This window comes from Ailuropoda melanoleuca, chromosome X (genome assembly GCF_002007445.2).
Source record: "Ailuropoda melanoleuca isolate Jingjing chromosome X, ASM200744v2, whole genome shotgun sequence".
Lineage (NCBI taxonomy): Eukaryota > Metazoa > Chordata > Mammalia > Carnivora > Ursidae > Ailuropoda > Ailuropoda melanoleuca.
The window spans coordinates 73,917,603-73,930,682 of record NC_048238.1 but is presented as its reverse complement, the minus strand read 5'-3'; the positions used below and the strand labels follow the sequence as shown (position 1 = coordinate 73,930,682).

The window sequence follows — 13,080 nt, the reverse complement described above, 5'->3', positions numbered from 1 at the left end:
TGAATAAATCATGAGAATAACGTTACAGAATAAAATAAATATCTAAGAGTCCATACTATTTTATATAAATAATTGAATAAATAAACAGAGAAAGGATAGCTTTTCCTTAAATAGAAGCCTAATTAATGTAGAAAGAAGGATGGAAATAGAAAATTACCATTTGGCACACATTTCGGTAATAATTATTGCAAGAAAAAAACATCGACTGCTAAAATTAGTGGGTAAAGGCATGAGAAACAGAACATTTGCATAGTCTCCAAGTGTCTCTCTATAAGATAATAATTACAAAGGGAAAAATAGTAACTTTAAAAGGAAAAGCTTGGCAGACACTATCTCAACCAAGTAAGCAAAATTAAAAACCATCAGTAATTGGACATGAACATCATGTGCCTCACATGATAGGAGTCAGAGAAGGGCACAATATCATTTCTGTGGTATTCTTGTCAGAAATACACAATGGACAATGAATTTAATCATTGGGAAATAGCAGACAAGTTCAAAGTGAGGGACATTCCACAAAGAAACTGACCAGTAATTTTCAAAGTGCCAACGTCGTGAAAGACTAAGGAACAATCACAGATTGGAGATGAAAAAGACATGACCATTAAATACAATGTGGACCTCTCAACAAACTGGGTGGAGAAGAAATATATCCAAACATAATAAAGGCCATTTATGACAAACCAACAGCTAACATCATGCTCAACAGTGAAAAGCTGAAAGGGTAAGGGTACTCACTCTTACTACTTCTATTCAACATAGTTCTAGAAATCACAGCCAGAGCAATTGGTCAAGAAAAAGAAATAAAAGCCATCAACATGGAAAGGAAGAAGTAAAATTATTTCTACATGACATGACCTTATATCAAGAAAATGATTAAGACTGTGTAAGTCTGATGAACCATAGACCTGTATCCCTGAAACAAATAATACATTATACGTTAATAAAAATAAATAAATTAAAAAAAGACTTCACCAATAAGACTGTTAGATCTAATACATGAATTCAGTAAAGTTGCAGGATACAAAATCAACATACAAAAACCAGTCATATTTCTATACACTAACAATGAAATATTTGAAAGAGAAATAAAGAAAAGGATTCCATTTATAATGGCATCAAAACAATAAAATATTTATGAATAAATTTAACCAAGGAAGTAAAAGATCTGTACTGAAAACTATAAGACACTGATGAAACATATTGAAGAAAATAAAATAAATGGAAAGATATCCTATGTTCATGAATGAGAAGAATACTGTTTTAAAAAGTGTTCACATACCCCAAAGCCATCTGTAGATTCAATGCATTCCCTATCAAAATTCCAATGCCATTTTTCACAGAAATAATAATCCTAAATTTATATGGAACCACAAAGACCCTGGATAGCAAAAGCAATCCTGAGAAAGAAGAACAAAGTTGGAGGCATCATACTTCCTGATTTCAAGTTATATTACAAAGCTATCATAACCAAAACTAGTATACTGGCATAAAAACAGACACACAGACCAATGGATCAGAATTGAGGGCCCAGAAAAAAACCCATGTACAAGCAGTCACCTAATATTTGACAAGGGAGCCAAGAACACTCAGTGAGGAAAAGACAGTCTTTTCAATAAGTGGTGTTGGGTAAAATGGATATTCACATATGGTAGAATGAAAATGGACCCCTATCTTACACCAGTCATAAAAATGAACTCTAAATGGATTAAGGACTTAAATGTAAGACCTGAAACCATGAAATTCCTAGAAAAAAACATAGGGGGAAAGTTCTTTTACATTGGTCTAGGCAATGCTTTTTTGTATAGGACGCCAAAAGCACAAATCAACAAGTGGGACATCAAACTGAAAAGCTTTGCATAGCAAAAGAAATAATCAACAGAATGAAAAGGCAACCTATAGAATGGGAGACAATATTTGATTATCAGATAAAGGATTAATATCCAAAATATAAAAGAAACCCCTACAACTCAGCAGCAAAAAAACCAAACAATCCAATTAAAAATAGGCAGAGGAACTGAATAGACATATTTTTAAAGAATACATACAAATGGCCAACAGGTACATGAAAAGATGATCAACATCACTAATCATCAGGGAAATACAAATCAAAAACACAATGGGCTAATACCTTTTTAAAATAGCTACCATCAAAAAGACAAGAGGTAAGTGTTGGTGAGGATGTGGAGAAAAGAGATCCCCAGTGCATTGTTGGTGGGAATGTAAATGGGCACAGCCACTGTGAAAGACAGTATGGAGATTCCTCAAAAAAATTAAAACTACAAGTACCATATGATCCAGCAATTCCAGTTTGGAGTATATATGCAAAGAAAATGAAATCACTATCTTGAAGAGATATCTGCACTCTCATGTTCACTGCAGCATTATTGGCAATAGCCAAGATGTGGAAACATCCTAAATATCTGTTGACAGATGAATGGATAAAGAAAATGTGATACACACACACGCACGCGCATATGCGCACACACACATGAATATTATTCAGCTATGAGAAAGAAGGAAATCTTGCCATTTGCAACAACATGGGTAGACCCTGAGGGCACTTGTGCTAAAAGAAATAAGACAGAAAAAAGACAAATATTGCACGAGCTGACTTACCTGTAGAGTCTTTAAAAAAAAAAAAAAGCCAAACTCAGAAACAGAGAGTAGAATGGTGGTTGTCAAGGGCTAGGGGCAGAGGGGATGGGGAAATGTTGATCAATGTGCACAAACTCTCAGTTATAAGATGATTAAGTTCTGGGATCTAATGTATAGCATGGTGACTACAGTTAACAATACTGTATTATAGACTTCTTTAAAGTTTATACATTTTGCTATACTTACCTTTTTTAGTGTGTTATTACCGTGTCATTGACTGTGTTCTTATGCTGTGCCTTTTATTCCCATGACTTACTCATTCCATAACTGGAAACCTGTTATCTCCTACTCCCCTTCCCCCATTTTACCCATCTCCCTCCCCTCTGGTAATCATCACTTTGTTTTCTGTATTTATAGGCCTGATTATGCTTTTTGTTTGTTTATTCATCTGTTTTTTTAGATTCCACGAGTGAAATAATATGGTATTTGTCTTTTTCAGTCTGACTGATTTCACTTAGCATGATAACCTCTAGGTCTGTTCATGTTGTTGCAAATGGCACGATCTCATCCTTTTCTTATAGCTGTGTAATATTCCATTGTATTATATATACCACATCTTCCTTATCCTTTTGTCTATTGATGGGCACTTAGGTTGCTTCCATATCTTGGCTATTGCAAATAATGCTGCAATAAACATAAGGGTGCATATATCTTTTTGAATTACTGTTTTTGTTTTCTTTGGGTAAATACTCAGTAGTAGAATTTTGGATACACTTGAAAGTTGCTAAGAAAGTAGATCTTAAATAGTCTCACCACATACACACAAAAATTTGTAATTATGTGAATTTGTTAACTAACTTTACTGTGGTAGTCATTTTGCAAATATAAATGTATCAAATCATGGTGTACACAATTTTATGTCAAATATATCTCAATAAATCTGGAAAAAAAAGAGTAAAAGGGAAATGCAATGTGGGATCCTGGGACAGAAAAAAAGACATTAGTGGGTCAACTGGTGAAATCTGAGTAAGATCAGTCGTTTGGTTAATAACATTTTATCAGTTAATTTCCTGGTGTTAATAATTGTATATGATTATATAAGATGTTAACATTTGGAGAAGTTGAGTGAAGGGTATACAGGCATTATTTGTACTATTTTTGAAATTTTTAGCCAGCCTGAAATTATATCAAAATTAAAATTTAAAAAAATGACCTGTGCTTGGGCCCCACCGCTCATGGATTCTGATTTAACCTTTCTGGGGAAGAGCCCAGACATCAGTAATGTTTAAAGTTTCTCTGAGTGACTTTAATGTGCAGCTAGGGTTAAGAACTAGGGCCCTTACTTAGCCGTTCTCAAAGTGTGGTCCCTGGGCCTGCAGCATCAGTATCACCTAGGAACTTATTAGAAACAAAAATTCTTAGGCCCTACTCCGAACCTACTGAGTCAGAAACAGGTGGCAGCCCAACTGTTTTAATAAGCCCTTCAGGTGACTTGATGCATGCATAAGTTTTAAAACGAGCGCTCTAACAGAACTTATTGCAATGATGGGATAAGCATACACGAACTAATCAACTGTATGTTTGCAAAGTTATTTAAATCAACTATCATTGCAATAATCAATAGCTAATAGGCAAGACACCTAAACTACTAATACATAATCATAGATAAAATTAAAATCTACTCTATATGTTCATTCATTCAACATCTACTTGATTATTTACAATGTGGCGGGCTATTCTCAGTGCTGGGTATACAATAGTGACTAATAAGACACTGATCCTATCCAAAGGAACGTTTTAAAGTTTTAATACAATTTGGTAAAATAAATGCAATGATAGAAGTTCTATGGAAGCAGACAGTGGGGCCGCACATGTGAGTCCAGGGAGGCTCTTCAAAGGAGGGTAAGTTTTAAAGGAGGAACAGGAATTAGACCAGGCTTCCCCAATTTCTTGGGGGAAGAAGAGTGGAAGGAATGAGCAGAGAGAAAACAGTGGCTCAAACTATGACTGTGGAATTAAGGTTGAGAATTAGGGGATGGATTAAACAAAAGGGATACTGAATCAATAAGAAAGACAGGGAAGAATCTAGGATCTCCCTAGTTTCTGGTTTGAGGCACCTGAATGGGTGTTACTACCACTCATCCAGATAAAGCATATAGGGGGAGGAATGTGGATCATCATTTCATTTGCTTGTTAAATTCTCTGCAAAAACTGATTACCACCCTGCCTCACAAGAACAGAACACACAAAAAAAATAGACTGGAATTTTTTTTATATAAAAAAACAAGCCTAGCAATAAACGGAATTATCCTGTACACTCTCCTTTATCATCACTGAGTTCTATTACCACACAGTTATGGAAGCAAAAAAAAATCACCTGGGGCAAATAGACGATTCTCTATTGTAGGTAGAATAATCCACAGATTATTAAGATTCTTATGACTACTTTGTACTCCAGGAAATGTCTGAAGATTAGATTACAAGAAATATGAAGTGTACATTTGCAAGATAGTACTCCTCATGACAACTTCAGGAATGATGTGTATCGCACTGATAAGTCTACTGAGGATAAAGGTTTATGTCAATAGGAAGCTGAAACTCTCACAAGTCATCTTAACATTTAGTTTTCTTCTACTTCTATGCCAGGATTAGGTTATTTCAAAATGTGCATTAAGAAAACCATCAAACCAACAAAAACCATGAAAAAGGTGGAAGTTAAAGAAAAGGAAACTACTTTCTGTATGAGGGTTTTCTCTTTCTAAGGAAGAAAGTAAAAAAAATTCCCTGAAATTTCTCCACTGGTATGACATTACTAAGTTATAATACTGATTCACATGAAGTCTGAAAATAATATATTCAATTTTAGTTTCCACGGTTTGTTCATTTCATGGTAAATAATCAACAGGTGGCAGCACATATTCTTACATAGTTTCCAATCTGTGCAAAAGATGGGTTCCTAAGAAGTTGTGTATAAATCAAGCTTTTATAAACTGAATTCTATTTTATCATTTCAGGACTCAGTTATCTTAGTTTCTGATTGCTCTACAATGAACAATGGCTGCTGAAGTTTAAAGTTTCTCCTCAGCCTCTGTAAGTTAATAACTAATACTTAAATGCATCAGAAAGAAGCTATCCTATAAAAAATCTTTTTAGTCTGTGAATAATGCCCACTCCCAATGCATTTCATCTGTTTCAGATACACTTTAATATGTGCATATTAAGTTAAGGTCGGTGTGTGTCCTGCACTGCATCATTGTTACTAGGAAAAACCTGGAATGTGTTTAATGAGTGAAAGGAACAAACAATAAAAAGCAGGAGCACTCTGCCAGGCATGCGCTCCACAATGGATCATTTGTGGGGCACTCACTGCCCCTCAGCATGATGCTTACTTGCTGACTGCACATGTTCTTCTAAAGGCGGTTCATCTGCTCCCTGAACGGAAGCATAACCAGACGATGCAGTCTCACTGCGATTATCCTCTTCATGAGGAGAGGCACTATTTGATGTTTCATTGGAAACAGGGACTTGTAAAGACATCGATCCATCTTCAACATCCACCTTTCACAAAAGCATTGGAACAAATTAAAAGACTCTCAGAGTACATGTTTTTCCCTGACATATCATTACAAAGTTTCTTCATAGGTAACTTATTAGAGCAATGATTCTTAACCTTTTAAACCTATAATCCCTTTTGATGACCACAAAAATCTCCTGCTGGTCCCAGCCAGAGCAGTTGGAGTAACTGGGTCCAAAATGGGGTGGAAGATGTTACAGGCAGATTGCCTTAACATCTGACGATTCATCTGGGCGATTCCAGTGCTTCACAATACAATGCCTGCTACAGGGTAGGCACTCAACAGAAACAAACAAACAAAACCCAAAAAAAAACCTCCACCCTGAATCAAGTTCACCTCCAGCAGTTTTCAAAAGGCAGTAGCTGGCAAAATTCAAATGAAGTCTGAAATTTAGTTCATAGTAATGACCCAATGTCAGTTTCTTACTTTTGACAAACATACCACAGTAATGCAAAATGTCAACAATAGTAAAAACTGGGTGAGAGGTATGTGGGAACTCTCTGTATTGTCTTTGCAACTTTTCTGTAAATCTAAAATTATTCATAAATAAAACATTTTTCTTTTTTTTTTAAAGATTCTTTTTTTTAAGATTTTATTTATTTATTTGACACAGAGAGACAGCCAGAGAGAGAGGGAACACAAGCAGGGGGAGTAGGAGAGGAAGAAGCAGGCTCCCAGTGGAGGAGCCTGATGCGGGGCTCGATCCCATAACGCCGGGATCACACCCTGAGCTGAAGGCAGACGCCCAACAACTGAGCCACCCAGGCGCCCCTAAACAAAACATTTCTTTAACAACAACAACAACATCATCTCATGCTGTCCCCTAAGGGATTTGAGAGGTCAGGAAAAATTTGTTGAGCTTCATTTTCTGTTATTGGTGTAATGTAAAATAGGTAAGTTTTATTTCACTTGCCAAATACAATTATAGTTTAATATTTATTATATTTTTTTCAAAATACAGATGCTCATCTAACTAAAGTTCAATCGCCGTGCAATAGGAAGAGCAAAAATGCAAGACGTACCAGAAGCCAGTTGGTAGTTTCTATGGTCATCACTTAAAATTCTGACCAAATAATAAGAGGAAAGAAGTAAAATGAAGGGGGTCCAACATGGCACCCTACTGTCATTATGATGTAAATAGGTCCAATTTTTTATATAAATCACAAGTCTAGCATATTACACAGCTAAAAACTAAGGATGTTACTTTCCTGAAGGTCCAGGTACATAAATAAAAGTCCTTCATATAAATAGTTTAGCAATGTTTACCTCAATTCCCAAAGCTTTGAGTATGTCACATTTGCACATGGGGCAAGTCCTGTGTTCTAACAGCCACGGGTCAACACATGTCTTATGGAAAATATGGCTAATGAAAGAAAAAACACATAATTTGGTTATCAGTTGTGAAATAGCAACAACACCTGGCCTAATATACTAAAAAGTTACCCTATATTTTTATTTAGTTTTTTAACAGATGTCTTTTGTCTCTTTTAAACACACCACTATAGCATAAACACTACGAAGGAGCCACAGAAACAAAATCTGGAACTTTCATAATACGGTACTTTTAAATATAAAAGTGTCATTACCTTAGCCTCAAAAAAACCCGTTTTCAATACTTATTATTTCAAAATGGCTAAGATGTTACCTGACCTAAGACTTTGTTCAGTATTTCAGATCTTTATTATCTTGTAATTCCCCAACTATAAAAATAGCACAGTCATTTTCAATAATATAGCACAATATAGCACAGAGTACACGATAATGCTGATACTTTAGGCCATGTGATAAGTTCTAAGAACACCACTATTTAACAGCTAAAACGAAGTGTTAAGAACAACTTCCAGGAGAGGGATAACAGAAAACTAAAGAATGAAGACTTCCAAATAGGTGCCCACTGAGTTGATTTTATTTTTGCCCTCAATAGGATTGTTAAAATGATTTTAAATTAAATAATCCAGTAATACACACACACACACATATATATATATGTACATATATAAATATAGTGTATGTAGTGTATGTATGTATAAATTACGGTGCTGGCTAGGTTCTTAGTTTTAGTTTCCTTCATTACAGTCATTTCAATAAGCCAGATATTCTTATTGATGATATAAAAGAAAATCAAACTTACTTGCAGGTTAAGATGCGCACCAAATCATTTGGTTTATATAGTTCAATACACACAGCACAACTATCTCCATCAGGGCCAATTTCCTATGAGTAAATAATTATTGTTACTCTGATGGATAAGAAAAGATACATTAAACTACAGAGCAAGATCAGAATATATATGTACTTAAATTGTATAGACTCTTTCAATAAGCAATGTAAAATTATTTAGACTTCATTGGAATCTAAAAAAAAGGTCAAACTTCTAGAAACAGAGAGTAGAAAAGTGGTTGCCAGAGGCTGGAGGATGGGGGAAATAGGGAGTAGATGGTCAAAGTGTACAAACTTTCAGCGATAATACGAATAAGGTCTGAGGATCTAATGTAAAACATTGTGACCACAGCTGATAACACTCTTATACAATTGAAATTTGAAGATCATTTAGACTTAAAAAGGGTAAAAGAATAAAGTCAACCAAAAGAGGAACAGTACAAAGAGGAATAGGTAGCATTTATTTAAAATGCCATTTGTGCAAGTTCTATAGTTAGGTTTTCCTATTTAAGAAAAAATTAAGGTATAATTCACATGCAGTAAAATTCACTGTTTCTAGTGTACAGTTTTACAAGTGTGAACAAATATGCAGTTACTCAATCCTCACTGCAATCCAGATATAGGATAGTTCTATGACCCCCCCAACATTCCTCTATACCCCTTTGTAGTTAACCTCTATTCTCACTCCCATCCTCTGGCAACCACTAATCTGTTTTCAGTTCCCATACTTCTTGCTTTTCTAGAATGTCATATAAATGGAATCGTGTATTATATTGCCTTTGAGTCGGGCTTCTTTCACTTAACCTAACACATTTAATACTCATCTATGATATTGTGTGTAGCAATAGGGTCTCCACCCCCAACACACACCCTTTTGTATTGCTAAATAGTATTCTACGATATGGATGTGCCACAGTTCATTCATCCATTCACCATTTGAAGTCATTTGGGTTCTTTCCATTTCTGGTGATTATGAGTAAAGCTGCCATGAACAATTATGTACAAGTTTTTATGTGAACATGGTATTTCCTTCTAGGTTAACTATCTAGTACTGAGGTTGCTGGGTTCTTTGGAAAATGTTATTTCTGACTTCATAAAGAACTGCCAAATTGTTTTTCAAAACTGTCTATACATTGCATTCTCACCAGCAAAATGCATAACAGTTCCAGTTGTTCGTATCTGGCCAGTTCTTGGGTATTGTCGGCTGTACTGGTTTTAGCTATTTTAATGAATGTGCTGTGGTATCTCATTGTGGTTTTAGTTTGCACTTCCCTAACGACTAATGATGTTGAGCATCTTTTTATGTGCCTTTTTGAAATCCATATATTTTCTTTGGTAAATGCCTGTTTTGCCCCTTTTCCCCTCTGCTGTCCTGTTTTCTTACTACTGAGCTTTGAGAGTTCTTTATATAGTCTAGACACAGTCCCTTCTCAGATATGTGATTTGCAAATATTTTCTCCCAGTCTGTGGCTTGTCTTTTCAGTCTCTTAACCATGCTAAGGAACAAAAGATCTTAATTTTGATAAAGTCAAATTTCTGTTTTTACTTTAATGGACTTGTTTTTGCTGTCATATCTAAGTAATCTGTGCCTAACCCTAGTCTTGAAGATACTTTTCTCCAAAGTTTTCTGCTAAGAAGTTCAAAGCTCTAGGTTTTATATTTAGGTCTGTGATCTATTTTGACTTAAATTTTAGACAGTATGAAGTATGGATTGAGGTTCATGTTTTTTTGCATAATGATACAGAATCATTGCATATGAAAAGCCAATAATTGACTACCCTTTTTCCATTTAATTGCCTGTGTACCTTTGTCAAAAAAACAAACTGAGGGCTTCAGAGGGGTGGGGTGGGGGAATGGGATAGGCTGGTGATGGGTAGTAAGGAGGGCACGTATTGCATGGTGCACTGGGTGTTATATGCAACTAATGAATCATTGAACTTTACATCAAAAACCAGGGATGTACTGTACGGTGCCTAACATACTATCATAAAAAATATTATTATAATAAAAAAAAATCAATTGACCACATATGTGTGGGTCTATTTCTGGACTTTCTTCTGTTTCACTGATCTAAAGGTCTACGCTTACTTCAATACCACACTATATTGACTGCTATATCTTTAAAATAATTCTACAAATTAGGCAATACGAGTCATCCAAATTTGTTCTTCATTATAAAAACTGTTTCGGTTATTCTATTTCTTTTGCTTTTCCATATAAACTTAGCATCAACCTGTCAATAAATACAAAAGATCCCACTAGGATTTTAATTGGAATTGCATTGAATCTATGAATTAGTTGGGGGGTTCTGACATCTTGACAACAGTGAGTCTTCTGACCCATGAACATGGCATATCTCTCCATTTATTTAGGTCTTCTTTGATTTCTTTCATTGGTGTTTTGCAGTTTTCAGCATACAGATCATGTACATATTTTGCAAGATTTATACCTAAGTACTGAATGGTTCTGGTGCTATTATAAATGGTAATTTTTATTTCAACATGTTCTATAGCTACTTTGTGATATATGCTTTACACACCAAACGTAGTTTGTAACTGTCCTAAATCTAAAAATGGATTTCAAGTAAAGTTGCACTAAGGCATTGTATTAGTTTCCTGTTTTTGCTGTACAAAATGACCATAACTTAGTGGCTTAAAATAACACAAATTTATTCTTTTGTTGTTCGAGAAATCCGAAGTCTAAAAGTCAATGTGTTGGCAGTGCTATGTTCCTTCTGGAAGCTTCAGGGAAGAATCCATTTCCTTGCCTTTTCTAGCTTCTAGAGGCTGTCTGTATTCCTTGGCTCATGGTCCCTTTCTTGCATCACTATAATCTCTTACTTCCATTGCCAAATATTCTATTGCACTGTAGTCAAATTTCCCTTCTCCTCCTCCTTATAACAATAATTAGATGTGAATACATTTAGGACCCACCTGGATAATCCAGGATAGTCTCCCCATCTCAAGATCCTTAACTTAATTACTTCCGCAAAGTCCTTTCTGCCATATAAGGTAATATTTACAGGTGCTGGGGATTAAAACCTAGATATCTATGGGGGCCACTGGCCATTTGAGCCTACCTCTAGCATCAAATAAATAAAAAAGTCAATAAGATTTATAAATTCCAATGAAAAGCATACTTTGGAAGAACATTTAGTTTTAATGATAACTTGGTAGCATTGCTTTAAAACAAACAGAATTTAAAAGTCATAAATGCACCTTGTCTCCTTGTTTCAGTGTACGTAGTTGAAGCCTTCCAATAGCTTTTTTAGCATCTGCCTTTAATTGTCTCTGTAATAGAAATAGCAGGTATTAGAAAAAAAGTATTTTTAAAAGGAATAGGATGAAAAAGGTAGAGAGGATTAATAAATATTTATCAGGTACAAGCCAATGTATAAGTGAATTTTTAAAGATATAATTTAATTAACCACAATAAACATCCCATTTATCTGCTATCAGGCAGAATTTTCAAATTACTAAAACTTTTCACTTACATTTCCCTATGTTCTTAAATAGCACCTTTGGGCTACAACAACAGATCTATTCCAAATGGATTCAGATGCTATGAATTTTCAAAGCAATTTTCATATTTTCAGCCTTTGAGTATCTTAAAAGGCATATTTTCCCATTTCTTTTTTGAATCGTGTCTTGTTTGGTAGAAAGTGCACAGGATTTGGATTTAAATAGACCTAGATTTAAAATCTCTGTTTCTCACTTACTAAATACATAATCTTGGACAGGTAATTAAATTGTTGAGCTTGTTTACTCACCTATAAAATGAGGATAATACCAATCCATAGAGTGTTATTTTGCATTGGGGAAAACTGCTGTTATAACCATTATGGCCCTGTTATAAGGAGGGCAGATTCTGAGAGTAGTAAGCCTTTCTTGTTTCACTGAACATATATGTACATCAGTTTGGATATGAAAAAGCAAGCCCAAGGCTCATTTTGGGAATAAGGACTAAAATATGCATAACTTGATCAGTAGTGAAGTTGGGGGATTTAAGATGGCGGCATAGGAAGATCCTGAACTCACTTCCTCCCACAGACACAACAAATTAGTTGTACAACATATGGAATAATTTCCTCTGAAAAAGAGCTGAAAACTGGATAAACAGAACCTCCATTAACAAAGGATAAAAGAACAAAATCAAAATGGGTGGGAGAGGCAGAGAAGTAGTCTCACCCAAACCAACCAAACAAAACAAACCCACCCCAGATACAGTGATCTACAACTGAGAGGGATCTCACAAATATGGAACTTTCCCCTAAGAAGCAAGGGGTCTGTGCTTCACATCAGGCACCCCAGCCCCTACATCTTGCGTAGGCAAGACAAGCCCCCAAAATGTCTGGCTTTGAAAACCAACAGGGATTAGTTTCAAAAGTATACGGAACAGAGAAATCCCTCTCAAAAGGCTCATGCACAGATTCAATCACCACCAGACCCAGTGTAAAAACACCAGTTTGAAGTCTCTGCCAGAGAGCCAGAAATTTGTTGGGACTCTATTGGGGGATGGAGACACTGGCAAGTACCATTTTTGATAACTCAGTCTACCTTGCTGATGCTGGTACTGGCAGTAACAATTTGGAACTCTTCCTTTAGCCTGTTGGTGCTAGAGAGTACACCCCTCTAAGAGCCCCACTCATCCCCATGCCAGAGCTGTGGCCCCACCAAAGCAGGCAGTAATGCATAGCTCACACAGAGGTCATCCCTTGAGGGCCTGGTGCAGGTGGCCAGGGGCATAA

General features: G+C 35.6%; 1 protein-coding gene across 2 annotated transcripts in view; it reads right to left on the bottom strand.

Annotated features, from left to right (window-relative positions):
- Positions 1–13,080, bottom strand: part of RNF128 (ring finger protein 128) — a 94,141-nt gene that overhangs the window by 2,624 nt on the left and 78,437 nt on the right. For both annotated transcript variants that reach the window (XM_011229123.3, XM_002922587.4), the window contains exons 3-6: positions 11,552–11,623; positions 8,305–8,387; positions 7,440–7,536; positions 5,988–6,156 (exon numbers count right to left, since the gene is read on the bottom strand). In XM_011229123.3, the coding sequence (XP_011227425.2) occupies positions 5,988–6,156; positions 7,440–7,536; positions 8,305–8,387; positions 11,552–11,623 (421 nt within the window). The remainder of the gene's footprint in view (positions 1–5,987; positions 6,157–7,439; positions 7,537–8,304; positions 8,388–11,551; positions 11,624–13,080) is intronic.